General features: G+C 46.7%; 1 protein-coding gene across 3 annotated transcripts in view; it reads right to left on the bottom strand.

The window, feature by feature from the left end:
* The window catches only part of LOC107109129 (E3 ubiquitin-protein ligase MARCH8-like), a 37,840-nt gene extending 16,556 nt beyond the window's left edge, over window positions 1-21,284 (bottom strand). The window contains exons 1-5 of one of the 3 annotated variants that reach the window (XM_015409702.1): window positions 21,174-21,284; window positions 14,601-14,688; window positions 9,848-9,898; window positions 4,551-4,630; window positions 2,771-3,604 (exon numbers count right to left, since the gene is read on the bottom strand). In XM_015409702.1, coding sequence (XP_015265188.1) covers window positions 2,771-3,604; window positions 4,551-4,630; window positions 9,848-9,898; window positions 14,601-14,609 — 974 coding nt within the window. In that variant the 5' untranslated portion in view covers window positions 14,610-14,688; window positions 21,174-21,284. The remainder of the gene's footprint in view (window positions 1-2,770; window positions 3,605-4,550; window positions 4,631-9,847; window positions 9,899-14,600; window positions 14,689-21,173) is intronic. The other 2 variants (XM_015409704.1, XM_015409703.1) reach the window with 2 other exon arrangements.
* Between the last annotated feature and the right edge of the window lie 5,690 nt (window positions 21,285-26,974).

Raw genomic sequence — 26,974 nt, 5'->3', positions numbered from 1 at the left:
CGGTCATCCGAGGGAAAACTCTATGGTTTTCCCTCGGATGGTCGTGGCCCCGCCCTCAGCGTGCCCGGCGTCATAACGTCACTTCCTGGTGACGTGCATGTGGCGCGCGCGCGGTCCCCCAGTAAGTACATTTTTCAACTTGGCAACCCTACTTACGGATTCGATAACACCCAAGCCACAGCCACAGTGTCTATTTGAGAAAGGTATGCCCAGCATGTGGCCTTCGGAAACTGAAGAGGGTAGTGCCTTGGTCTTGCGAGCATAATTGCTCATCTATACTTTGGGACTGTTAAGCTAAACAAATGCATAGGAATTGTGACGCTTGGAGGAATCCCCATATAGAGGGAAGAACAAACCCTCCTGGCTCTGCGTATAGTGCTGTTAATATCTATCTTCAAAATTAAATTTTTGATGATTTTACGAGCTGATGGCCATCCTAGAGCAGCAATCACATTTTCTGGGCACTGCATGACATTCAGTTTTTCTTCTATTGCTTGTTTCTACACACCAGGGAAATTATGATGCTTCATACGGAGCAGGAGGCTGTTATTCTTTGAAAAAAATTATTTTAAATCTCAGGTTCAGAGACAAAATCCAGGCTCTAACTTCAAGTGTTGGCCCACTTCTAATCTAAGGGCGGTATACCTGCTACATATTTTCTCATTCCACAGATCTGACGTAAGAACTGTGTTAACGGTCGATCTATGGTTTCGTCTGTTTTATGGATCCAGAGTGCTGCTCCGTATAATACTTGAGGTATCACCTTAGTGTTGAAAACTGCAATTGCAGCTGCAGTCCATGGAAGTGTAGTGTGGGTGTGACCCTGGAAGGAAGACTGTGATTACCAAGAAGGAAGGGGTGGGGGTGAGAAGACTTGAATTTTGTAAAACACAAAAAATAGAGTGCCTGGGTTGGTCTCTTTTTCTCCAACAGCCCAATGCGATTGCAAAAGGCAAACGCAAGGGGCACAAGGGTATAAAGAAGTCAGAGGAGAGAGACAGTGTGGGCACTGAAACAAAGTTTGAGTCCAGTGGCACCTTTATGACCAACAAAGTTTAATTGTGGGTATAAGCTTTTGTGTGCACGCACATGAACGCTTACACTCAGAATTAAACTTTGTTGGTCTTAAAAGTTCCACTGGACTCAAACTTTGTTCTCTAGCTTCAGACCAGCACGGCTGCCCCACCTGAATGTAGGTACTGGTTAGCATTGGACTTAGGGCTGCAGAGATCTGAATTCAGGTCCCCATACTGCTGTGAAAAGTGATTCAGGAGGGTAGCTGTGTTGGTCTGAAATAGCAGAACAAAGTCTGAGTCCAGTGGCACCTTTAAGAGGAACAAAGTTTTATTTAAAAGAATACAACTTTCTTGGGTCTTACAGGTGCCACTGGGCTCAGACTTTATTTTGCTGTGAAAAGTGTGAGTGTCTGGGGCCAGTCACTCTTTCTCAGTCTAATCTACCTCACAGGGTTGTCATGAGCATAAAATGGGGAAGGGAGAATCACACAGAAGCCCCCTGGAGGAAGGTCAAGCTTAAAAATAAGACAGGGGCCTAATCTCCAGCTGCTCATCTCAGACAGCCCGTGGCCAATGGCTTCTGGCCACGGCTGCTGACGGCACTCCTCCAGCTGCAGCCCCCCACTCTGCCATTCCTGAGGGTCCCCCCACCTTCAGGAACGACACATCGAAGTCACCGGAGACATCAGCAGTGAGAAGGGAAGGGGAGAAAAACTCTGCAGCAGAATGGAAAACAGATAGCTTTGGATTTTCAAACAGGAAAGCTGTGGGAAAAATATCGGTGAGCTAGGGCGGCAGCATATATTTTTAAGAAGAGAAGAAGAAGAGATTGGATTTATACCCCGCCCTTCACTACCCAAAGGAACCCAAAGGTGTCTCAGAGCGGCTTACAAACTCCTTCCCCTTCCCCTCCCCACAACAGACACCCTGTGAGGTAGGTGGGGCTGAGAGAGCTCTTGACAGAAACTGCTCTTTTTTCAAGGACAGCTCTTATCAGAACTACGGCTTGCTCAAGGTCATCCAGCCAGGTGCAAGTGGAGGAGTGGGGAATCAAACCCGGTTCTCCCAGATTAGAGTCTGCGCACTTAATACCTAAGGGACCGCCTTTCCCCACATGTTCCCCCAAGGGCACTACGGTCGGGGAATCAAAACCTCCTGGATGTTCCAGGCCCCAAGACCATCAAACGTGCGATGACCAGGGCTAGGGCGTTTACGGTGGCGGCTCCTATTTGGTGGAATGAGCTCCCAGAGGAGATCCGGGCCCTGCGGGACCTCGTACAGTTCCGCAGGGCCTGTAAGACGGAGCTCTTCCGCCAGGCTTTTGAATAGGAGCCGCCGCCGCCACTGTTCCATCAACGCCCTATAACTGCCGCATACTGTCATCGCTGGTGCGGGTGTCATCGGAGGGAGTGGGATGTGCCTAGGGACAACAGTGGGGCACTGTTATGTAACTGGATTATGGAGAACACCATCTTGATTTCAAAATCTGGAAGTAAGCAGAGGAGCACCGGAAAATGTTTTAAGAACTTTGGTTAATTGTTTGTCTAGTTGGTAATTTTAATCTGTATTGTTATTGTTTTATTGTTATTACTTGGCGTTATGCCTCTGTTAGCCGCCCTGAGCCTGCGGGGAGGGCGGGATATAAATCCAAATAAATAAATAAATAATACAGTGCATACAGAAGCAAGTAGGGGCAGAAAGACACAGAGAGCAGAGTGGAGGGATTAGAGAAAGGTGGCGGTTCTCAAACCAACCTGCAGGCATCCCCGGATACGGACACAGGGGAGAGAGGGGGGCATTTCTCTGACAACGGGGAAGGGCAGTCTAGGTCACTATCCTTCTCAACAGAGCAAAGCGGTGCCCGCAGCTCGCAAGTGTCCAGCCTTACGGAGGCACCGTCCTCAAAGACATCGTCGTCTCCCATGTCATCTGAGCAGAAACCGGTGCTCTCAACCACCACGCTGGAGGACTTCCCGGACTGGAGGTGGCCTGAGTAGGTCTCCAGTTCATGACCGCTTGCGCTGGAGCTGCGAGAAAAGGAGAAAAGGTAGCGCAGCAGCTTCACACTCCGGAACATTTCATGGTCGCACTTGTCCTCCAGGAGAGGGATGTTTACTGCACTGTGCGTATCGCTAGCCCCAGAAGGGCTCAAATAAAGGGTCGTGAGTGACCGGAAGTAAGAGGGTTTGGAATTACTCAAAGGAAAGGGTCTAAGGTTCAGTGATTTCTTCTCCATGGGAGAACATTTGGTAAACCTTAAACATGGCTCCTGGTTGGGTGTCAGTTTGTCTTCTGAGCATGTTCGATCCATGTAGCTAAAGCTCTCGACTGCACTCTGAGCATTCTGGTCCATGTCATTGAGAGACTTGGAGAATTTCAGAGCTCGGGCGGTTTCCCCATTCTTAGACTTGGGAGCAAGGATGCAATCCCGGCCGTGAAGATTCCTCCTGGAAGCCTGCACCGTATCCTGACAGAGAACTGTCACAGTAGCCCCTTGGGACAGGGAATTCTGGCAGGCAGGATTTTTCAAGACAACGGCAGATTGCACTGGACTGTGATGACAACATTCAGAACACACTGCACTGGAACTGCATGCATAACAATGGAACAAAAGCACAGAAATTAAAAAAAAAACAAGCATAAAAAGAACGCACAATTTTTGTAAGTGAAGAGGTAACAATTTCAGCATGTGTAGGGATGGCAAACATCAAAGCAAGAAAGGAACTGGCATCCAAAAGAGCTGCATTATGCAGACTACTGATATGGCTGAGCAACCCGCGTATTATAATGGGACCAGGCCGGTATCCTATGTAAAAGCAGAGCATGCGTCGGCACGATGCAGTTCCCTCCAAAACAGCTTCTCCTCGGTTGTGTTTCTCCTGCTGCGTCTCTGACGCCAGAAACAAGCTTGCTGAGAGAGAACAGCGGAGGGGAAGGGAAACGGGGCAAGGATTCATCACCCCATGTTTTAAATGCCTCCTTTTCCCCCCCCCATAGACAATGTTCCCTCTAAGCTGTGGAGTTTTGTGAGCAAAAATTCTACTTTGTGAGCTACTGGCATTAAAGTTGTGAGCGAGAGGTTTGGCTACTGCATAAATCAGTTTGCTCTGGCGCCCTCCTTCCTGAGCTAAGACAAAAATGTGTGAGCTGGAGGCTAAAAAACTGTGAGCTAGCTCACAATAACTCAGCTTAGAGGGAACACTGCCCATAGGTAATGGTAATGGTCATGGCCTGCATTGTAACAAGCTGGCTATACTACTGAAGCATCTCATTTGGCCTTTAGTTCTTCTGTATGTTTGGCTGGGCAAAATTTCCTACATATAGGTGAGCTTCTAACATTACATTTCTGTACCTGCATTTGGAAAACACTCAAATGGAAACATACTGGAAACTGAAGACATTTGCCTTCCAAAATATCTAGATCCTCCACTGGGAAATCATTCACCTCTGGTATTATACAAGGCGCACACATGCAACCATTATCTACAATACTGAAAGTACTGTTTCACTACAATGACACAACTAATACTTTACCTACAGATGTCCCTACTGGATGGTGTAGTAGATGCTCGACAGAAGCTCTGAGAAGCAGAAACAGAGGTAGGACCACCAATCTGCAAAGAAATTATACGTCCTTTGAGGCTCTGGCTAAACATAGTGCATGAGATGGTTATGTAGAAATATCCTTCTCAATTTGACATACCACAGCGGCCTTTGAAATGGAAACGATTAGCTTTAAAATTAAACCAACACTGGGAGAATATAGATCAAGGTGGGCAGCCGTGTTGGTCTGAAGCAATAGAACAAAGTTAGAATCCAGTGGCACCTTTAAGATCAGTCTTATTCAAGGTGTGAGCTTTTGTGTGCATGCACACTATGTCAGACAATGAAATGGAATTACAGATCATATAGAGGGTAGCTTGTTAAATTAGCATGCCAGTTTGGTGTAGTGGTTAAGTGCGCAGACTCTAATCTGGGAGAACCGGGTTTGATTCCCCACTCCTCCACTTGAAGCTGCTGGATGACCTTGGGCAAATCATAATTCTGTCAGAACTGTCCTTGAAAGAACAATTCTTGAAAGAGCCCTCTTAGCCCGACCTACCTCATAGGGTGTCTGTTGTGGGGAGGGGAACGGGAAGGAGTCTGTAAGCCGCTCTGAGACTCCAAGTGAAGGGCAGGGTATAAATCCCTCCTCCTCCTTTAACAAGCCACCCTCTATATATACAGCTATGATCTTTAATTCCATTTCATTGTCTGACATAGTGTGCGTGCACACAAAAGCTCGTCCCTTGAATAAAACTTTGTTGGTCTTAAAGGTGCCATTGGACTATAACTGGGAGAATATGATATTGAACATGAAAGCTGTTCCTGTGTTCTGACCCAAAACTGGAAAGTGTATCTCCTGTTTTATTCTAGTGGCTAGAATAGAGGCGTTGAACTCCTTTGTTACGAGGGCCAGATCTGACATAAATGTCACTTTGTCGGGCCAGGCCACACACGCCATAAAATGTAATGCTAGGAACCAGAAATATATACCAGAAATATAAACTGTATAAAGGACAGCAGTTGGTAAGTTCAGAGTTGTATCCTCACTGCAAGGCTCCACGGGCTGGGAAGGAGGTGCAAAGGAAAACCCATATGGGCAGACTGGACAGCCAGTGGTGCCACACTGGGCAGACATTCCCACAATGCTTGACTACTGCAGATGAGGCTGTTCCACCACGCAGAAGCCACAATCGGAGTGGCTACGCCCACTCCCCCCTGAACAGTCTCCTGTTCCCTCCCTTGTACTATTAGCTCGCGGGCCACATAGGAGCCCTGGATAGGCTGGTTCTGGCCCCGGGCCTTATGTTTGACACCCCTAGGCTAGCACGTATTCTGGGAGAAATCATGACCTGCTCGATTAAAACATTAAACCCCAGTAATCTCTTTTCCTTCCCATCCTTGCCTAACTTAAAGGTAAAGGTTCCCTTGCTCAAAAGCCAGTCGAATCCGACTCTAGGGTTGCGGTGCTCATCTCCGGTTCAAAGCCGAAGAGCCAGCGCTGTCTGAAGACGTTTCCGTGGTCATGTGGCCGGCATGACTAAACACTAAGGCGCACGGAATGCTGTTACCTTCCCACCGAAGTGGCACCTATTTATCTACTTGCAATTTCTTGCTTTCGAACTGCTAGGTTGCCTAACTTAAGGATAACTTAATATTGGGACATATTAATATATATTAATATATATATAATATATATTAATATATATATATAATATAATATACATTATATTTTAACTTGCTTGATCAAAGCTCTGAAGGTGACCTTGAAACGGAGAAATACATAAGTAACCAGAGAAGCAAGCAGTGTAACAATGGGTAACTTCAACTATAATCACATTGATTGTGTTTAATGTAATGAAAAACAACAACATTCCTAGATATTGTCAACTACTGTCCCTTGAAGCAGACAGTCACAGAGCTGTCTAGTGGTGACTCTACACTTAGTCCTGAGTAGACCAGGTCCAAGACGTAAGTGTTGTTACAGATATGGAGAATATGGAGCGCTATTAAATTCAGCCCTGATGGGAATGCAAGGGGACCCAGAGTGTTCAACACAGCCACGTATGACTCCAAAAGAGGAAATAGCTTAAAAATGAGATGAGCCAAAAAGAAGCGAAATGGAACAATCAAATCCCTTCAGAATTCTTGGAAATTATTTAAATCCATGATAATGGAAACTCAAAATATACACTGCAAATTAAGAAAGGTAACAACAAATCTAACTGAATGTCAGCATGGTTAATAAACTAACAAAGCAGGGGAAGCCATAAAAGGGAGAAGACTTGCCCAGGCAAGGTGAATGAGAGATTCAGGTGGGTGGCTGTGTTGGTCTGCAGCAATAAAGCAAAGTTTGAGTCCAGTGGCATCTTTTAAGACCAACAAAGTTTAATTTGGGGTATAAGCTTTCGTGTGCATGCACACTTCTTCATGCACACGAAAGCTTATACCCAGAATTAAATTTTGCTGGTCTGAAAGGTGAAGGAGAGAAGGAGAACAGGCTCTGGCAAAACAAATGTAAGTTAACAATCAGGTGGGCAATAAAAAAAATAGAGACACGCTGATAAAAGTATTAAGAAAAAAAATCTTTCAGTGCATCAGAAGCAAGACTCTCTCCAGAGAGATGATGGGGCCCTTGGAAAACCAGGGGGTGAAAGTATTGCTAAAGGAAAACAGGTTTGATTACAGAGGAATGGAATGGAATTTGTTGCACCCTTTTCCCCTGTAAAAAATGTGGGGCAGCTAGTCACACTAGAACTACTGTTTTCAGTAAGATTGTTTGAGCAGTTGAGTCAAACAGAAGGGATTAGAGATAAAGTTCTAGTACTAAAAAAGAATTAAAATTAACATCTATATATCTAATAACTAAGGCGCCCCCTGTGTGTGGATATCTAAATCCGCACATGGGGGGCACCTAGGTGGCAAAGAGATTTTCCTGCACATTTGGGGCAATCCCCAGATGTGCAGAAAAATCTGAAAAGTTGAAAAAATATAGAGGGGATACTTAAATCCCCCCCAAAATAAAAGAGTGTTCCCTGTGCATGTGCAGGGAATACTCTGAGAACTGCCTCGCTGCTGGGGGGGAGGGGGAGAAGGCTTGGCTAGCCGGCCTCGCTGCCGCTGCCACTGGTGGGGGGAAGCTTGGCAGACCGGCCAGGGGAGGAGGGAGGGGGAAGGCTTGGCGGGCCAAGCTCATGCACAGGGGTGGGGGAGAAGGCTCACCTGCGGCGGCTTCCTTCTCTGCGTGGAGCTCCCCCCACGAGTATCGCGGGTCACTGCTTCTTGTGTAATCTAATTTGTCCAAGATAGCACAATCTCGTCAGATTTTGGAAGCTGAGCAGGGTTGGCCCTGGCTAGTATTTGGATGGGAGACCTCCAAGGAATACCAGGGTTGTGACATAGAGGTAGGCAATGGCGAACCACCTCTGAACATCTCTTGCTTTGAAAACCCCAGCAGGGGTCACCATAAATCAGCTGTGATGACAGCACATTCCACCACCAATCCAGTCTAGGCAGTAGTCGCCCAGGGCTTCTCTGCCTTCCTTTCCAGAATATTTGAAGGTAGCAAATATAAGACTAATTATTAAAAAGAACACATAGGAGATTTAGGAAATTACAGGCCAATTAGCCTAATGATTGTTCTGTAGATTTTGATGGAAACTATTATTAGAGAAAGAATTACTGAACATACAGAAGAACAAGCCCTAGTGAAGAAAACTCAGCACAGCTTCTGTAAAAAGAAGTCCTGACTCATGAGCCTTTTGGAACACTGTGAGAGCCCCTTTCTCTGCGCACCTCCAATTTTAGAGGACACCAAATAATTCAGGATAAGAACCAAAGCTAATTGTGAAGAGTTCCAAAAAGATCATTCCAAATTAGGCAAACGGCTCACGGTATGGCAAATGAGTGTAAAGCAATACACATTGTGGCAAAAAAACCCTAACCTTAAAAATATGCTGATACAACTGGAAAATGGGGAGAAAAATGTAACCAAAATTACTAATTACTCACAGATATGCAAGGGACTCTCTACCTGTGACGGTAGTTGCTTGATTAGGAAGGGTCACAAGAAAGGAGCCTGCAAATTTGTGAGAGACTGCCTTAGCACACATAAGATTATTCACCCTCTATTTCCAGTTGTTATCTATTGTTGGCAGTGATGTCAATTATAAGGGATGGAGTTTCAGAAAGAAGTCCAGGGGCCCAGCTAATGAGCTCAACAAGGGGACCTTAAAACCAGGCTGTAGCTTCATGTTTAACGTATACATTACCATCTAAGGGGAGCCTCTATAAGACCACTGTGCCCAGAGTCTAAAATAGCCTAACTACAACCACTGATTATTGGATTAGAACAAAGTTTGAGTTCAGTGGCATCTTTAAGACCAACAAAGTTTTATTCAAGGTATGAGCTTTCATGTACATGCACACTTCCACAGATACATTGAAATGGAAGTGGACAGTTCACACATAGACCAAAATAAATATGGTCACAGTCCACAGACATGCAAAAATAAATCCATAAGAACTGTGCACAGTGCGCTCAATATTTCTTTAACCAAAATCGTGAAGTAATGAATATGAAAGTACAAAAGTAATAATAATACATTCAAGTTATAGATTCAGGTACATAAAGATAGAAGGTGACAACAACGGGACGGTAGTCTCCGGAATGCAGTGCCGTTTCGACAGACGTCTTCTTCTAACCAATAGTTTGATAATGTATGAAAAACTGCTCTTCAATGGAAAAGCTGCCCAATTCACATGGAGTTTGATAACAGTTTCACCTATTACCTTGCACAAATAATGGAGGAGAACATCTCTCAGACAGAAAATAGGAGACTGATTGTGTAAAAGTATCCTTCTTAATTGTGGAATGTACACAGTCTCCTATTTTTGACATATTTACTCTGTCTTTCCCGTAATTAAACCCAAACAAATTGTGACCATATAAACTTAATTTGTTATCACTGTTTAGTTTTTGCATCTGTTAAAACAACCTCATTGTGTTGTAGGCTAATTTGTTGTTCACTCCCTTCCTATATGTATGAACTGTTTACTTCTATTTCAATATATCTGAGGAAGTGTGCACGCACATTCAGCTCATACCTTGAATAAAACTTTGTTGGTGTTAAAGGTGCCAATGAACTCAAACTTTGCTCTACTGCTTCAAACCAGCATGGCTGCCCACCTGGATTGGATTACTGGATTGTCACGAGGCTTTTGCAAGCATTAGGAACGGGGATTAATAAATTGATGGTTTGGCAGCATTTCAGATTTTCATGCAGTACCTTTGAGATGTTACTTGACTGATTCATAGAATGCCCCAAAGCTTTCTTACTCTGAAAGAGAACAGAAAAGGATTACTACAGTGGGGGGAAAAATCCACTGTCAAAGTGTCTTCTATTATAGTAAAGGTCATAGTGTCACAGCATCTCTCTGCCTCTTTTGATCATCCTCTCTTCAGCACTCATCTTTGGCCTTTAATGAAACTGAATTTAACTGCTTTTCAGGAATGCACACACTGCCTTTCCTTCCAAACATCATTGAATTGCTGCTGCTGGCCAGTCCCTTCAAATACCTTGAGGAGCTTGACCCTGAGCATCTGCTGCCTTTCCCCACTGAATTAGGGCAGAAGCCAGGGGTGTGGCTCCTAGAAAATGGTGGGCTGCAAAAACTACAGCCAGGCAACAAGAGTGGGAGGGGACCACTGCTCATTTAAAACCTCAGCTTCAGGCGCACAAAAGCACAGTCGCTGCTGTGAGGCTGAAGGAAGAACCACCCCTCTTTGGCCTTCAAATGAGATTTTGACCACAGCTGACATAAATGGTCTGAATCAGAGCAGCAGCCCTGCAAGATACCCCAAGGTAGCAGAGACAAAAGTCATCAGACCTGGGTGATCGAGGGACTGCCAAGGGATGGATTTCTGAAACTCTTCCTTGGGCTTCCCACAAGGCCAAGACCAGGTGTTGCCAACTGACTGGGACCCAGAAATAGGGACAACCTCACGACCTTCTAGAAGAAGCTGGCAGCCATAATGCGCCTCTAACTTTAGTTTGTAGAAAAGTGTGGGTTTTGTTAAAATTGTGGTAAAGAGGATGATTTGGCAGACTATTGGAGGGCAGACTCCCTTGAAAATTGACTGGCCAATTTCTAAGAGTTTAACGGGGGGGGGGGGGGGGTCAGATTTATGTTTAATACTGATAGAAATCTTTTAGTATGTCTTAGTACAACCACCAGAACTTGATATGGTTGCTGATGTTAACAGTGAACACACAAACAAATAAATTAAATTAAATTTTAAAAGCAAACACACATACCATATTTGGTTCAGTGGGGAAAAATAATTCAATCAACTTCACAATCCTCATGTGTTTTGACTATGTTTAGTTAGTGTAATATGTAAATGTGTACAAATATTTTAGAAGTCTCAAGAACGATAGATGTGTGTATTGTCTAAAACACATGCATTTAAAAACAATTTTTAAAGGACAATGATACTGAATGTGTAAGAAATAAAGCTGATACACAATAGCCAGAAGCTCGTGCATATTGAACAAATTAATGCATCGCTTCTCAGCCTTTTGGCTAAGATCAAGTGTAGTGTGTGAACAAATTAATGTCAGTTTCCTCACAGATCAGTTTTGAGAAAACCTATTATAAAATGCACATTATTAGAACCATATTCTTAAATAAAAGATGCAGACTCAGAAATACACACAGGGTAAGAAGTGAACTATTTTCATGTATTTAGTGATCACTGGAATTTCCCCAGTCGGCAGCTCCGAGAGCACAGGGGAAGTCTTAGAAGGCCAGCCTCCTTGGTAATTTCAAGGGACAGCAGGAGCTCCCCCACCTTGGTAAATGGCTGTCCAGCTTTCATGGGGCAAGATGACCACTATCAGCCACAACTTTCATTTAAAAAGAAGAAGAAAAAGAAGAAGAGCTGGATTTATACCCCGCCCTTCACTCAGAGTGGCTTACAATCTCCTTCTCTTCCTCTCCCCACAACAGACACCCTGTGAGGTAGGTGAAGCAGAGAGAGCTCTGAGAGAACTGCTCTTGAGAGAACAGCTCTGAGAGAACTGGGACTGACCCAAGGTCACCCAGCTGGCTGCATGTGGAGGAGTGGGGAATCAAACTCGGTTCTCCAGATTAGAGTCCGCTGCTCTTAACAACTACACCAAACTGGCATAAAGTTAAAAGAATATTAACTGAATACAGAAATTCAAAACACAATAAGCAAGTAAAATGTCTACCGCTGAGCAAAGAATAAATCAAAATGGTGATAAATGCATTCCTCTTTCCTTAGGTCCCAGTATCTCCCAATAGTGCTAAGAGAGGGGCAAAATAGCCCTTACAGAGTAATCTTGAGCCCCAAGCTGAAAGTGCTTAGAAATCCAACTAAGCATTGCACCAGTGTACCTCAGGAGGCATGCCATCAGAGACATGCTGGTGGACAGCCACTACAGCTGGGTGCTGGAGGTATTTTGGCACAGCCACAGTGGAAGCAGTAGACATGCCATGGGTGGAACTGAACTTAGTGTGAAGTTACACTGGCAAAACAGGTGGTGTAGCCCAAAGATGCCCATGCAAAGAGAAAATCTACGCACCTTTCCACAGCCCCCATCTCGCCCCCTCAATTCTCTGCACAGCTCAGGATGCTGCCTACAGCTGTACTTCAGCAGCTAGGCACACATCCCTCTGCACCCAATTCACATACCCCTCTGCACCCAATTGCAGCCTCCCCCCAGCACTACATGAACTCTAGAAAGGATGGCCACAGCTCAGACGAGAGGGTGTACCACCTGGGGTTCTGTCTCTCAGGCCCCTGACGTGTACACTTAGAAAGCACAGTGCTGCACCATGGCGGTGGGAAATGCACAGAGAGGGCTCAGTGTTCAGTGCTAACGCCCAAGGGAGAGCGCAATCACTGAAGCAGCGTTACTGACGTGCCTCGGTTCAGAACTGTTACAGGTACCTCATCTTTGGAGACCCCTGCCAAAGGCTGGGGGTGGGGGAGCCAGCTGCAGCAGCCTGGGAGTCTGCACTCATCCTGGGTGCTCCCCAGCCATGCAGACCCCCATGGGTGAGACGAATGGTTGATGCATGCGGTGGCAACCCGAGGCAGTTCTACCAGCAATACCAGGAGAGTGTTGCTTCGATTTTATGCCCGTGGTGACAAGGGGAGAGGGAACCAGGCTGTCAGCACGACACCTTCCCAGGACACCCATTCCTCTGCAGTTGGGGGACATATTTATTTACCTCATTTGTATCTTACTTTTTTCTCCAATGGGCATTGAAAGCGGCTTACATCATGCTCCTCTTCCCCAATGTATCCTCACAACAACCCTGTGAGATAGGATAGGCCGGGTGTGTTTGTGTGTGTGAACTGCAGGCTGTGGAAGGTCAGTAGTTCAGCAGTTGGAGACCCGGGCAACCCGAGGCAGTTCTACCAGCAATACCAGGAGAGTGCTGCTTCGATTTGTGCCCGTGGTGACAAGGGGAGAGGGAACCAGGCTGTCAGCACGACACCTTCCCAGGACACCCGTTCCTCTGCAGTTGGGGGACAGATTTATTTACCTCATTTGTGTCTTACTTTTTTCTCCAATGGGCACCGAAAGCGGTTTACATCATGCTCCTCTTTCCCAATGTATCCTCACAACAACCCTGTGAGATAGGTTAGGCCGTGTGTGTTTGTGTGTGTGAACTGCAGGCTGTGGAAGGTCAGTAGTTCAGCAGTTTGAGACCCAAGTGTGCCGCATGACGGAGTGAGCTCCTGTCTCTAGTTCCAGCTCCTGCCAACCTAGCAGTTCGAAAGCGAGAAATTGCAAGTAGATAAATAGGTACCACTTTGGTGGGAAGGGAACAGTGTTCCGTGCGCCTTGGCATTTAGTCATGCCGGCCACACGACTACGGAAAGCGCTGGCTCTTCGGCTTTGAAACGGAGTCGGACTCGACTGGCTTTCGAGCAAGGGAACCCTTACCTTTATATATAACTGGCCCAAGGTCACCCAGCAAGATTTCATGGCAGAGTGGGAATGCAAACCCGGGTCTTCCAGATCGTATCGTGACACTCGAGCCACTACCCCACACGGGAAGCCCAACTGCCATGCAAGGAGACCAGAAGCCACCCCATCTTGCTGCGTGGAACAGATGGCCAAACACGCTTGGCTCCCTGGAATATGTTAACTGCAAGACTCCCTGCTCCTTGCACCACGGGCCTCCGTGAGGGTTGCAGTGTCTACTGGTATTTCCTCCCTATCGCCCCCTGTAGGCGATGTGCCATCAGGGGGCCATGGCTGCACTGGCAGGCAGTGGCTTGCTGTGCCCCTGTATGCCACTCACAGGGATGTCAGCAAGGTGCCTTTTCCTGATTGGTGGGTATCACCAGGGTTGTTAGGGACTCCGGCATACTCGCTAGGATGCCTCAGCCTCATGGGGGAATGTTTGTTAGTCCCTCCCCTCTGTGGAATGGCCATAGGGTGGCCACTGGCAATGCGTGTGCTGTGGCAGAGCTCTGCCCGTGTCCCTACACTGTAGCCAGCTGGCCCTCCTGATCACCCTGGCTGGCTGGGGCTGACTTTGCCATTGTTTTGTTTCCAAAACAACTTGTGACCAGCCATATGGGCCCACACAAGATCCAAAACTAAAACCAAAATCATGTAATAATTTGAACCAACCAAAATGGCACGATCTCTCAGCCTAACCTACCTCATGAGATTGTTGTGAGGATATAGTGGAGGAAGGGGAAATGATGCAAAAAGCAACCTACCTCATAAGGTTGTTGTGAGGATATAGTGGAGGAAGGGAAAACGATGCAAAAAGACACTGTGGGTTCCAATCAGGGAGAAAAGAGGGACGTGAATTTTTAAAAAATAAACTCTTCATTGGGCTGGATGTTTCTGAAGTCATTGTCTTTCCCCTTACACATAATCAGACCGCACCCAATTCTACATGGTGGAAAAATTTAGCCAGGAATCCACTGATAAGAAACTTTCCCCCCACATTTAGGAAAGTGCTTTTATCTTGTTAGCTACTCACCATTAACATATCAGTTGTACTTCTTCCTTGTCCAGGCAGGTCACCAGCTGAAGGCTAGTCTTGAAATACATGTATGGCAGCCTTTGCCCTATCGGAGAAACAGTTTTAAAGCCGCCTCCAAACACTGTGAGTGAGCAAATTAAAACGTCTTCTCCAAGCCAGTACATTTTACATGCTTCCGGGTGTCATTTCAGCACACCTAATACAAAACACTTGTAACCAAAGATGCATTGCCTCTGTCTCTCTCGTATGCACACACACCTTGTGGCAACTTAACCGAATATAAAAGCTATCGTGCATAGTTCAATAGATTGCTTCAGTCACCCTCATTCTGCTTATTCATTGATTGATATTTACTGATTTTAACTTGGCTGTTTCTGGGTAACCGATGATATTCAGGATACAAAATCAAGAAATCCTGCATTTTAGAAGGCTGCAAGCAAAAGTTGCGTCCTCCACTGAAACATATCTTGCACGCTGCTGTGTGAACCAATGGCGAGTGGTGAGAGGATATATGTTTTTGTTTTGAATGTCTAAGTCCATGTTGCCAAAGAGATAAACATATTTAGCTGCAGCCTTGGGAATCTCCACGCTGGGACTGGTGGCAGATGAACAGATCCCAAAGGTCAGGATTGCCTCTAGCTGGGAAGATGCCAGGAAACATGAGAGGCTGCAGATTAACACCCTGCAAACCACTTCAAGGCATGAACTAGATTTGTGACAGGTGGGATAAACCAGTGTAGAACAGTGCCAAAGGCTAGGCAAGAGGTCAGAGTAGGAATATGCACAATTTTTAAAGAATCCCCTGGCTTTAAGAGTATTACCAATACAGAAAAAGCCAAACAGGCAAGCGATGTCATAGCTTACATTTGGACCCTGACGTGCATTAACATTTTTTTACTTTATTGCTTTGTCGTGAGTAGATGTCTGAGTTTCCCTGTTGCTGCAATTATTACTACTACCTATTGCAGAACAAGCAGGGACAAACAATTAGATCCCAGTCCTGCGGTGGCTCAAGTGGTTAAGACGCTGAACTGCAGGCTGCGGAAGGCCAGTAGTTCAGCAGTTCAAGACCTGGGTGCCGCAAGACGGAGTGAGCTCCCGTCTCTAGTTCCAGCTCCTGCCAACCTAGCAGTTCGAAAGCAAGAAATTGCAAGTAGATAAAGAGGGACCGCTTCGGTGGGAAGGTAACAGCGTTCCGTGCGCCTTGGTATTTAGTCATGCCGGCCACATGACCACGGAAATGTCTTCGGACAGCGCTGGCTCTTCGGCTTCGAAACGGAGATGAGCACCGCAACCCTAGAGTCGGATTCGACTGGCTTTCGAGCAAGGGAACCTTTACCTTTACCTTGTGGTACTACTGGCAGTAATAAAAACAATACTTAGATTCCTAAGAGCAACTTTAGGTGGGGCAAAGGCGTGCCTGACCAGTTTTGTGCTCTCTCTCTGACCTTAATAGCTGATTCATAACACTTTAGAGGCTGTGCCTGATTTCTTCCCTTCCCCTGTGCATGGTGCCTGATACAGCCTGAAACCATCGCGAGAGCCAGTTTGGTGTAGTGGTTAAGTGCGCAGACTCTAATCTGGGAGAACCGGGTTTGATTCCCCACTCCTCCACTTGCCCCTGGCGGGACGACCTTGGGGCAAGCCGTAGCTCTGATAAGAGCTGTTCTTGAGAAAGAACAGTTTCTGTCAAGAGCTCTCTCAGCCCCACCTACCTCACAGGGTGTCTGTTGTGGGGAGGGGAAGGGAAAGGAGTTTGTAAGCCGCTCTGAGACACCTTTGGGTAGTGAAGGGCAGGGTATAAATCCAATCTCTTCTCTTCTTCTTAATAGCTGATTTATATGTTACACTTTAGAGGCTGTGCCTGATTTCCTCCCTTCCCCTGTGCATGGTGCCTGATACAGCCTGAAACCACCGCGCAAAGGGAAAAGGCCTCACACTTCCCCCTATGTCGTTTTCCTGGCCTGCGTGAAGGGTTAGAACAGAGCTTCCTTTCACCATTCTAGAATGAGGCTCAGCTGGTGGTGTTCCTCAAATAAGAAAGAAACCCCACAAATTGCAATTCATCCTGGCCTGTTGCACTATTTCGTCAAGATCACAAAACACTCCAGTTCTGCAAGTCGTTTATATTATTGCTCGCTCTATTGACAAGGATCAGTGACACAGAGAATGCTCATAGAATCAAGGTGGGGTAGCCGTGTTGGTCTGAAGCAGCAGAACACAGTTTGAGTCCAGGGGCACCTTTTAAGACCAACAAAGTTTTATTCAAGGTAGACGCTTTCATGTGCAAGCACACTTCTTCAGATACAATGAAATGGAAGTTACCAGTCCATACATATAGGTAGAGGGTGGACAGCAAATTATCATACAGCATAATGAAGATATTTAACAGATTCAAGGACCAGACAGGAATAACAAGCTTAGGTTACCGTTTGTTTGGGTTTAAGAAGAACGTAAGAGATTAGGGTCTCAGAGTGGTTTACAATCTCCTTCTCCTTCCCCTCCCCACAACAGACACCCTGTGAGGTAGGTGGGGCTGAGAGAGCTCTCTCGAGCACTGCTCTTGAGATAAAAGCTCTGAAAGAACTTATGACTGACCCAAGGTCACGCCAGCAGCTGCAAGTGGAGGAGTGGGGAATCAAACCCAGTTCTCCCAGATTAGAGTCTGCACTCCAAACCACTACACCAAACTGGCTTTCTGTTTAATTAATTAATTTAATTGATGCTGTTACTATCTGCCCTACGACCGATATTTTCCATAGAGCACTGCTTACAAAAGAACATTTAGCTATCCTTGTGGTAGATGCAGACAAGTTGACTGATCATCTCAGCTAGAGACTCAGCTCAGCTCTAGAAGTATTCCTTTCATAAGGATTCTGGCCCCTGAATTTTCAATAAACCTACAGTACAAAGTATTCTCCAGTTGGCTCAAGTTATAGTAAATGGGTGCTCCTCATGCACACGAAAGCTTGTGCCCAGAATTAAACTTTGTTGGTCTTAAAGATGCCATTGGACTCAAACTTTGTCCTAGGGCTCAGGATGGCTACTAAAGGCAACACGTGCTACCTTCTACCACCCGTGTTTTACCAATGTTAGGCCTGGTGCTGGACAAAAGGCAATGTTTTAATAAACAAACCGCCTTTCCCCATATGTTCCCCAGAGAGCACTGCGATCAGGATCCCAAAACTGCCTGGACCTCCCTGGCCCAAAGGAAGTCAGGTTGATGGCAACCAGGACGAGGGCTTTTTCGTTTGTAGCTCCATCCTACTGGAACGAGCTTCCTGCCGAGATCAGGGCCCTACGGGACTTGTCACAGTTCTGCAGGGCCGTGAAAACAGAACTTTTTAGGCAGGCGGTCCGCTAGGAGCGACGCCCTACCAGCAGCGCCCTGCGTGAACTCCGATCCAACACGATCTAACGAGGGGGCACCGCTGAATGTGTCCTTAAACTGCACTTTAGTTTTATCGCCATCTAATGAATGTTTTATATTGATTGGTTGTGTTTTAACTGATGCCTTGTATTTATATTTTATTGTGAATGTATACTGCTTGTCACTTTTTGGAAGCAGCCCTGAGCCTGCCTGGCGGGGAGGGCGGAGTAAAAGTGAAATAAGCAAACAAACAAACAAACGCCTTCATGTCAGCCTCTCCTTTGGTGGGATCCAAACCCATGTCACCCACTGGCCACACAGATGCCCGTCCTCCGTAAGCTACCAGTGGATGACAGGATTGCCTTTGCTGAAAGCACACTTGTCTGTTCCCTCGTTGCTGCCACTGGGTCTGCATTCCCCTTGCCTGTCCAAAGGCTGATGCTTCCTAGCCCAGACCAGGACCTGTACTCTTGTGCAGACCCAACCCGTGGGGTGGCAAAATTACTGCCATACAAATGAATGTGTTTTCACCTCTCCTGGGTTTTTTTAATTTCAGTTACCCCCCCTCAGCGCATTTGATTCAGAGCATGTTGCCAAGTGGCACAAAGTTATTCATGACTACATCTGGCAAGGAGGCAAACGTTCAAGATCACCACCCTCTAAAGGCCTGGAATTCACGGCATAACAGCTCCCGCCTGCCCATCTCTACTATCAAGCTGCCCAGTTCTGAGTTAGTGTTTCGATTGGATTAATAAACCAGACAACAAACACTGGCTATCTTTGGAGCTGGATACACTCGGGAAATTGCCAACGGAACACGTTCTGTGGACTCTTTGGTGTCCTGCGGTTCTGGAGCATCCATTTTGTATAAAGTATTGAGGGTGTGGAGACTCCCCCCCACCTGAGTTCTCACTGAGTTTTTTAAGTGTTCTGGTTTTTCCCCCTCTTCTCTCTAGAAGAGCAGGAAGCTAGGTCAATTACATGCCACACTTATGCAAATAGCTCAGCTTGCAAAGGAACTGAGGGATTTGGTGTTAGGAAACTCCAGGTGATTCCTGGAGATTTCCCAGAATGCCTGTGAGGAGGGCTCCCAGGATGCACCTGGGTGGACCAGGTCAAAGGGGTGGAGAATGCGATGTAGGATGGGTGGAGCCAGAGGTTTAATCAAAGTGCTTGCTTCCAGGAGGGAGGGTCTCTTGGTGCTGATCTTTGGAAGAGGCCAGACTGCTAAGCTCTGTTCTGCGGACCAGGACCTCTCGGCCATGTGGCCTGGCCTGCTGGCTGCCGAGAGCCTTAGGTAATGAGAGACCTTTAGCACCTTTTGTAACTTTCTAAGCTTGAAATTGCCTACTCTATTTCAACGTCTAGTAGAGTACGTTTAGAACCAGGGACAGGGGATGTGATTATGACCAACTTTTATTTTTCCTTCTGGTTGCAGATCTTGTGCTGCACTAAAAATAGGCTTGCAACCTATTTCTCTTTTTAATAAACATTCTACTCTTTGAAGCTGGTAGTGTTCTCTGGACCACACAGTTCCCCCAACCACCTTAGACCATGCTACTGTAAGAGGGGAGTACCGGAAGGGGGAAGGCAAGCAGTCAAGGCACCCGTTGCCAGTTCTCCATGGGGCCCCCAAAGAAGGCATTTGATCCCTGTGGTAAGCAGGAGCTGGGCAGCAAGAGACCACAGGCAGGGCCTCAGTTTGAGCAGCCTTTGGCTGGGAGGGTGGAGCAGGAATCCAATAAAAAAATAAAGGGGTGTCAGGAGCCTGTCCTGGCAGGAAGACCCCAAAGAACAGAGGTGGCAGCAGTAACCTGGTGTGGAATAGCACCCTCCAGGAACTGGCACCAGCCAAGGAGGGGGCTGGCAGAACAGGGTCTCGGAGCAGGCCTGTTCTGCCCCATCTGGTATGGAATGCCTGCAAGAGCAACAGTGCAATCCCAAAGAGAGCTACACCCTTGTAAGTCAGCTGAAGCCAGCATGATGCAGAGTTCAGAATGTCAGACACACTGACCCTTTTTTCAGGCCTGCTGAGCTCAAATCAGAAAATTCATACCCCCAAATGGCCTTCCCATTTTTGAATTTCCGAGCGGGCTCCGTTTTAGCGCGTGAAGAAGTTTTGGCGCGTTTTGAAGCGCCGCCACCTTTTCGCGGCTTCGAGTGCACTCCCTGCTCAGCCGCAGTTCTTTTTCTCGCAGCGCGGTCTTGTTGATCCTTGGGGGCCCCGCCGGCATCCATCTCCTGAACGGAGAGGGAAACTTGTTCTCCGGCTCGAGTAGCCAGTTTGAATTTGGGTAAGCCGGCCAGTAGATTGGTCCCTGTGTGGACGTTTCTCCCACGGACCGAGATAGAAAGGAAAGAGAGAGGTTTGGGTTTTTTCTAGATAAGATAGAAAGGTATTAGTAAGAAATGAGTTTGAATATTTATAGCAAGGTTGGTGTTAGAGAGATCCAACACCTAGCTGCTCTCCCTACTGAGGCAGGAAAAGAACTGAGCCAGGGGTTCTGTTCTGCCACATCTGGTATGGAATGCCTGCAAGAGCATTCCCACCAAAGGAAACAGGAAGAACTTGAACTTAGTCCTGCCTCCCTGATGATAGATGGGAATCACTCACAAGATGGCCTCCACCTCGGAGAATGGCCATAAGAGATGCCAATGTTGGATCAGGCCAAAGGCCCATCCAGTCCAACACTCTGTATCACACAGTGGCCAGAAATACCAGGTGCCATCAGGAGGCCCACCAGTGGGGCCAGGACACTAGAAGCCCTCCCACTGTTGACCACCACCCCCAAGCACCAAGATGACAGAGCATCACTTGCCCCAGAGTCCCTATCTATACCTTGTGAAGTCCCTATCTATACCTTGTCTCTACCAATTTCTTTTGGACTTTTTATAACAATGAACAACAAATGGCAGCCCGACAGCAGAAAAAAAACCACACCTTTCTTTAAACAAAATTGATATTGAAGCACACTCCCCTCCCCCCCAATTCTGCCTAACCAAAATTCTGTCTCTCTGGGCTTCCTAGTATAGAAAATGACCCAGTTCCCTAGAAAGTCAAAATTCTCAAGCAGAACACACACACACACGAGGCAGGCTATGATCATGTAGTCTTATCGTTCCCCATTCACCTCAACATTTTGATTACAGACCCCTGAAAAAAACACCAAAATGAAAAATCAAGAAACCTTTGATGATACCTGTTGTTTGATCTTGCTCCTAGAGATGCCGCAAAAGGTTACATTCCAAGCTGGAATAACAGAGACTGGATGCAATGGCATATTCACTACATCACCAGTACAGTATTAGTCTTCTTGAACGGAATTCCTTTTTTTCATCCTCTGCTTTTACTGGGCCACACACCTATAACAAAGTATTAATTCAAAAATTAGAGGAACAGTTAGCAAGGACTACTGACAGGAAGTATATAACTCAGTGGCTATTAATCAGGGATATTATTGGATCGTGGGTAGAAATAGCTAGGATTTAAGAGAAGATTTTAACATCAAAAGCTGATCATATTTTGCCCCAAGGGAATTCAAATTGGTATTCTGAATGTGCAAAGCAAAGTTAGTACAAAGGCAATACTTGTACTAATCCATAAGTTTTTTTCCAGTTATTCGACACTCATTCAGAGTCCAGCACCTCTCTTGAAAAGCCTGAAAGCCATATTCTTGCTAGGGAAAGCGAGCATTTTTCTATCATCTGCACCTAATACTGGAATCCATGCAAAATCACAAGCACATGTTAGGACACAAGCCTGCCTTAGAGAGACTGCACGGTTTGTGGCCTCGTCTCCCTGAGAACAGAGACATTTTTGAGCCGCAGAATACAAAGCACGCAAACAGGGCTGCTCTGTGTTTACAGCTTCATTCCTCAAGTTTTCCCCCCACTGTGACCTGCTGGCCCTGTTGCACCCTCCCCTCTAAGGTTTCCCCAACACCAGGAAGGGCTTCTCTTCCAAGTTCTGGGGCCTTGCCTGTGTCTAGGGTTGCCAGGTCTGGGTTGGAAAATACCTGGAGACTTTGGGGGTAGATCCAGGAATGGGTGGGGTTTGGGGAGGGGAGGGGCCTCAGCATGGTACAGTGCCACAGCGTCCACCTTCCAAAGCAGCCATTTTCTCCAGGGGAGCTGAGCTGATCTCTGTCAGCTGGAGATCAGTTGTAAAAGCGGGAGATCCCCAGGCCCCACCTGGAGGCTGGCAACCCTACCTGTGCCTGCAACTACCCAGTGCTTGGTTACCAAGAGGACAGCTTACTGCCTTGTGCACCGCTGGGGGGACAGCCACATGCCAACTGACGGCCCTCCCCTTACTCCTAACTGCTCCTTTCGAAATAGCATGTCCAAGATGGTGGATATCAAAAGTTATAAAGCATTTATTTAAAAGAAAACGTTCACAAGCACACTTTTAGCACAGCACCAGATTGAACAAGGGATTTTAAAAAAAAGGAGAGCCAGTTTGGTGTAGTGGTTAGGAGCGCGGACTCTAATCTGGGAGAACCGGGTTTGATTCCCCACTCCTCCACATGCAACCAGTTGGGTGACCTTGGGTCAGTTACAAGTTCTTTCAGAGCTGTTCTCTGAAGGGCATGGGTGACCTTGGGTCAGTTACAAGTTCTTTCAGAGCTATTCTCTGAAGGGCAGTTCTTGAGAGAGCTCTCTCAGCCCCATCTACCTCAACAGGGTGTCTGTTGTGTGTAGAGGAAGGGAAAGGAGTTTGTAAGGCGCTCTGAGACTTCAAGTAAAGGGCGGGGTATAAATCCAATCATCATCTCCTCCTCCTCTAATTTAACAATTTCAGAGCTGTTCTCTCAAGGGCAGTTCTCGAGAGAGCTCTCTCAACCCCACCTACCACCTCACAGGGTGTTTGTTGGAGGCAAAGGAAAGGAAAGGGATTGTAAGCCGCTCTGAGACTACTTTGGGTAATGAAAGGCAGGGTACAAATTCAACCTCTCCTTCTAAAACGCAATTCCTCTGTCCCTCCCTCTATATACACCCTATCAGCAATGTTCCCTCTAAACTGTAGAGGCCTGTGAGCAAAAAATCTACTTTGTAAACTACTGGCATTAAAGTTGTGAGCAGGTGAGTTGACTACTGCATAAATCAGTGTGTTCTGGAGCCCTCCTTCCTGAGCCGAGAAAAAATGTGTGAGCCAGAGGCTAAAAAACTGTGAGCTAGCTCAAATTCACTCAGCTTAGAGGGAACACTGCCTATCAGATGTTAAATACAAGGAGGGTTTCCTTAGCTTAGAAAGTTACAGATACTCAACAGGGTTTTCATTACCTTCAAGCCTCTTTCAAGTGCGCAGGCCAGCACATGGCAATGACCCCCTCCCACTGACCTCAAGTCAGAGTTCTGTCTGCCTTGATGGAATCAGCTCGAAAGAGACCCCCCTCCTTGCTCCCAGGGATTTTATCATCTCTCTCTCCCCACCCACTGACCAGGTCAGGCTGGGTCAAAGAAGCTTTTCCTGAAGTCTCCAGGAGGTTCTTCCTGAAGACTCTCTACTAGTTAATACCTCCAAATCTCTGTTTCTGCCTGGGGGTGTGGTGGGACTGGACCATCCCATTGTCTCTAGCAAGACCTATTTGCATTTCTGTAAAGGTGGCTCAAGTGGTTAAGATGCTGAACTGCAGGCTGTGGAAGGTAAGTAGTTCAGCAGTTTGAGACCCGGGTGCCGCATGATGGAGTGAGCTCCCATCTCTGGTCCCAGCTCCTGCCAACCTAGCAGTTTGAAAGCAAGAAATTGCGAGTAGATAAATAGGTACCACTTCGGTGGGAAGGGAACAGCGTTCCGTGCGCCTTGTGTTTAGTCATGCCAGCCACATGACCACAGAAACGTCTTCGGACAGTGCTGGCTCTTCGGCTTTGAAACGGAGATGAGCACCGCAACCCTAGAGTCGGACTCGACTGGCTTTCGAGCAAGGAAACCTTTACCTTTACCTTTTAAAGGTGGCTGAGGTGAGGCTGGAAAAGCAATTGAATTGACTCCCCCCTTCTTGCTTTTCTCCCCACCAGAGAGGAATTTAAAAAAACAAGAACACAAAGTGAAGGTTTCGCTCAGTTCAAATCTTCAAAGAAACAAGGTATTTCTTCACACCCACGAGTACAAGGGCTCAGACAGCACAATTCTGAGGCACACAACAAGAATGGCGTGTTACTGATGTCTATACAGCTGGTCAGAAGCCTATGCTCTTAAGAACATAAGAACATAAGAGATGCCAATGTTCGATCTGGCCAAAGGCCCATCCAGTCCAACACTCTGTGTCACACAGTGGCCAGAAATACCAGGTGCCATCAGAAGGTCCACCAGTGGGGCCAGGACATTAGAAGCCCTCCCACTGTTGGCCCCCCCCCAACAAGCACCAAGATGCTTGGTGCTCTTAGGAAAAGCACACCAAAAGACCCAACTTGAACATTACAGAACTGTATCAGAGAGAACACTTGGGGGGGGGGAGTGGAAAGTTAAAACTGCGCTGGAGAAAAAAAAGATCAGAGTGGTCCTACCCGGGCTCCTGGCCAGGGCTGAATGGCCGAGCCTAGCAGTTCCAATGGCCCAGGACAGGGCCCAGGCAAGCCCGATCTCATCAGATCTCAGAAGCTAAGCAGGGTCGTCTGTGGTTAGTACTTGGATGCTGCGCCGTATTAACCCATGGCCTGGCCCCTAGGCTTTCAGGGCCCCTCTGGCACTTCAATCTTTCATCCCACTACAGCTGACAGCCTGACCCTGGCATGGTAGGTACTAGACAGCAGTACATAGCCCTATATCCATTTTGAGGATCTCCTGAAGAATTCTATCCGTAATTTTTACAGGCTGTCTATGAAGAGAAAAGGAGCTGCGGTGGCTCAAGTGGTTAAGACGCTGAACTGCAGGCTGTGGAAGGTCGGTAGTTCAGCAGTTCGAGACCCGGTTTGCCGCATTGAGGATCTCCTGAAGAATTCTATCCGTAATTTATACAGGCTGTCTATGAAGAGAAAATAACTGCCTCTGCAAAAATAAATAAATAAATACATTATGGGGCCCTAGTCAGCCTTATGGATAATACAGCCCTGCTTGGATGGGGGACGTCCTCGGAATACCAAGTTGGGAGGACAGAGGCAGGCTTTGTTCAGCCACCTCCCTGAATATCCTCCAGGCCCCCCATCAATGGTCAGTCACCAGAGGTCAACATTACTTCCAGGTGCAGACACACAAACACACAATGCCAAAGGGGGGGGAGGGGCGCGCGTACAGGACAGTGAGGTATAGGTATCTGATCCTGACCAGGCTTTTTGTCTTCTGTTTCCCATGCACATGTGCTTAGAAGAAAATCCCCCTTTTTCACTAGCTCGGCTATTGTTGGTATTCTTTAAATATTAAGGCTGCAATCATTTCTGACTGTCTGCTGGCACAGAAAAGGGCACGGTGTAATTTGCTGGCAACAAAGGTAATATAAGGAGGGATAGGGAGGCAGTCTCTGTTTGCACGGCAATCACAGCAACCATGAGACCATTCAGGAGCCAAGCATCATTAAGAACATAAGAACATAAGAGAAGCCAATGTTGGATCAGGCGAAAGGCCCATCCAGTCCAACACTCTGTATCACACAGGGGCCAGAAATACTAGGTGCCACCAGGAGGTCCAACAGTGGGGCCAGGACATTAGAAGCCCTCCCACTGTTGACCCCCCCAAGCACCAAGATGACAGAGCATCACTTGCCCCAGAGCCCCTATCTATACCTTGTGGCTAATAGCCACTGATGGACCTCTGCTCCATATGCATAGCACACACCTGTGCATTCTCTGTGCATAGCACACACCTGTAACATAGAGCCCCCTTCCCACAAACACTTCTTACGAACTGCTATTATATTTCAGAAACGACATAAGGAAATCATAGCAGAGTAAGGGCATTAAGCCCCACAATGGCTTGGCCCTGGTAACAATGGCTTCTACTTTTAACAGCAGACCAGGCAAGCAACTACACAATGAACATCCCCAAAGCTCTCACTGAAGAACAGTAATAAGTACGCTGTAATTAAAGTATGCACAATATCAGTCATTACTTAAAGTCGCTGTGTAAAGGAGAGCAACATCATCTGTACAGCTGGTTCACTGCCCAAGTGGCTGTTTGGGGCATCAACCTGGCAGGAAGCAGCAACAGGTATGGTCTGCACCTGCAACCAATGCTCCCTCTAAGCTTTGGAGTCTTGTGAGCAAAAAATCTACTTTGTGAGCTACTGGCATTAAAGTTGTGAGCGAGCGATTTGGCTACTGTATAAATTAGTTTGCTCTGGAGCCAGCCTTCCTGAGCAAGGACAAAAATGTGTGAGCCACAGGCTAAAAAACTGTGAGCTAGCTCACACTAACTTAGCTTAGAGGGAACACAGCCTGCAACTACCTCAAGTCTCATGCATATCTGGTATGGAGGTCTGAGCTGGGCTGCAGACAGACTTCCTCTGCAGCAGACCTTTGCCACAAGCCAAAGGATGAGACTTTTATTTCCTGGTTGGAAAAGCAACTCCAAATTCAGAAAAAGGAACTTTTAACTTAGAGAATATAACACACAATTGATACAAGGAGCAAAAGCATGCAGTCAAAAAGCAAAAGACTACAGTATCTGAGCACAGGGAAAAATTAAATACGTATAAACTGCACCCTCTTTTCTTAGTTCTAAACTTATTGCTGTGATGTTAAAGAGATAAGCAGAAATAACGTAATACTTCCAGGTTTCTTATTCAGGCTGTGTTCATCTCAGTTTTCCTCCTTTTCCCATCTGTCCGGCTACCTCTTTTCAAACCCCAGCCACTGTTTCTCCTTCAGAGTCTCTTTACATTCCCAACAAAACTCTCTCAGAAAGAATGGCTGGCACGCCCTTTTTCTTCTCTTCACTGGAAAACAATGTGACATCTGTTCCAGCTTGGATGCCATACCTGAAACAGGGTGTTTAAGCTAGAACTGTCATTGCTAGCCTCTTGCCACGGCGGTTTCTATATCAGATGTTGATACCCAGCAACCTCAT

Source organism: Gekko japonicus, unplaced genomic scaffold (genome assembly GCF_001447785.1).
Source record: "Gekko japonicus isolate JY-2015 unplaced genomic scaffold, Gekko_japonicus_V1.1 scaffold3439, whole genome shotgun sequence".
Lineage (NCBI taxonomy): Eukaryota > Metazoa > Chordata > Lepidosauria > Squamata > Gekkonidae > Gekko > Gekko japonicus.
The sequence above is the reverse complement of the archived record's forward strand: the minus strand, read 5'-3'. Positions and strand labels throughout refer to the sequence as shown.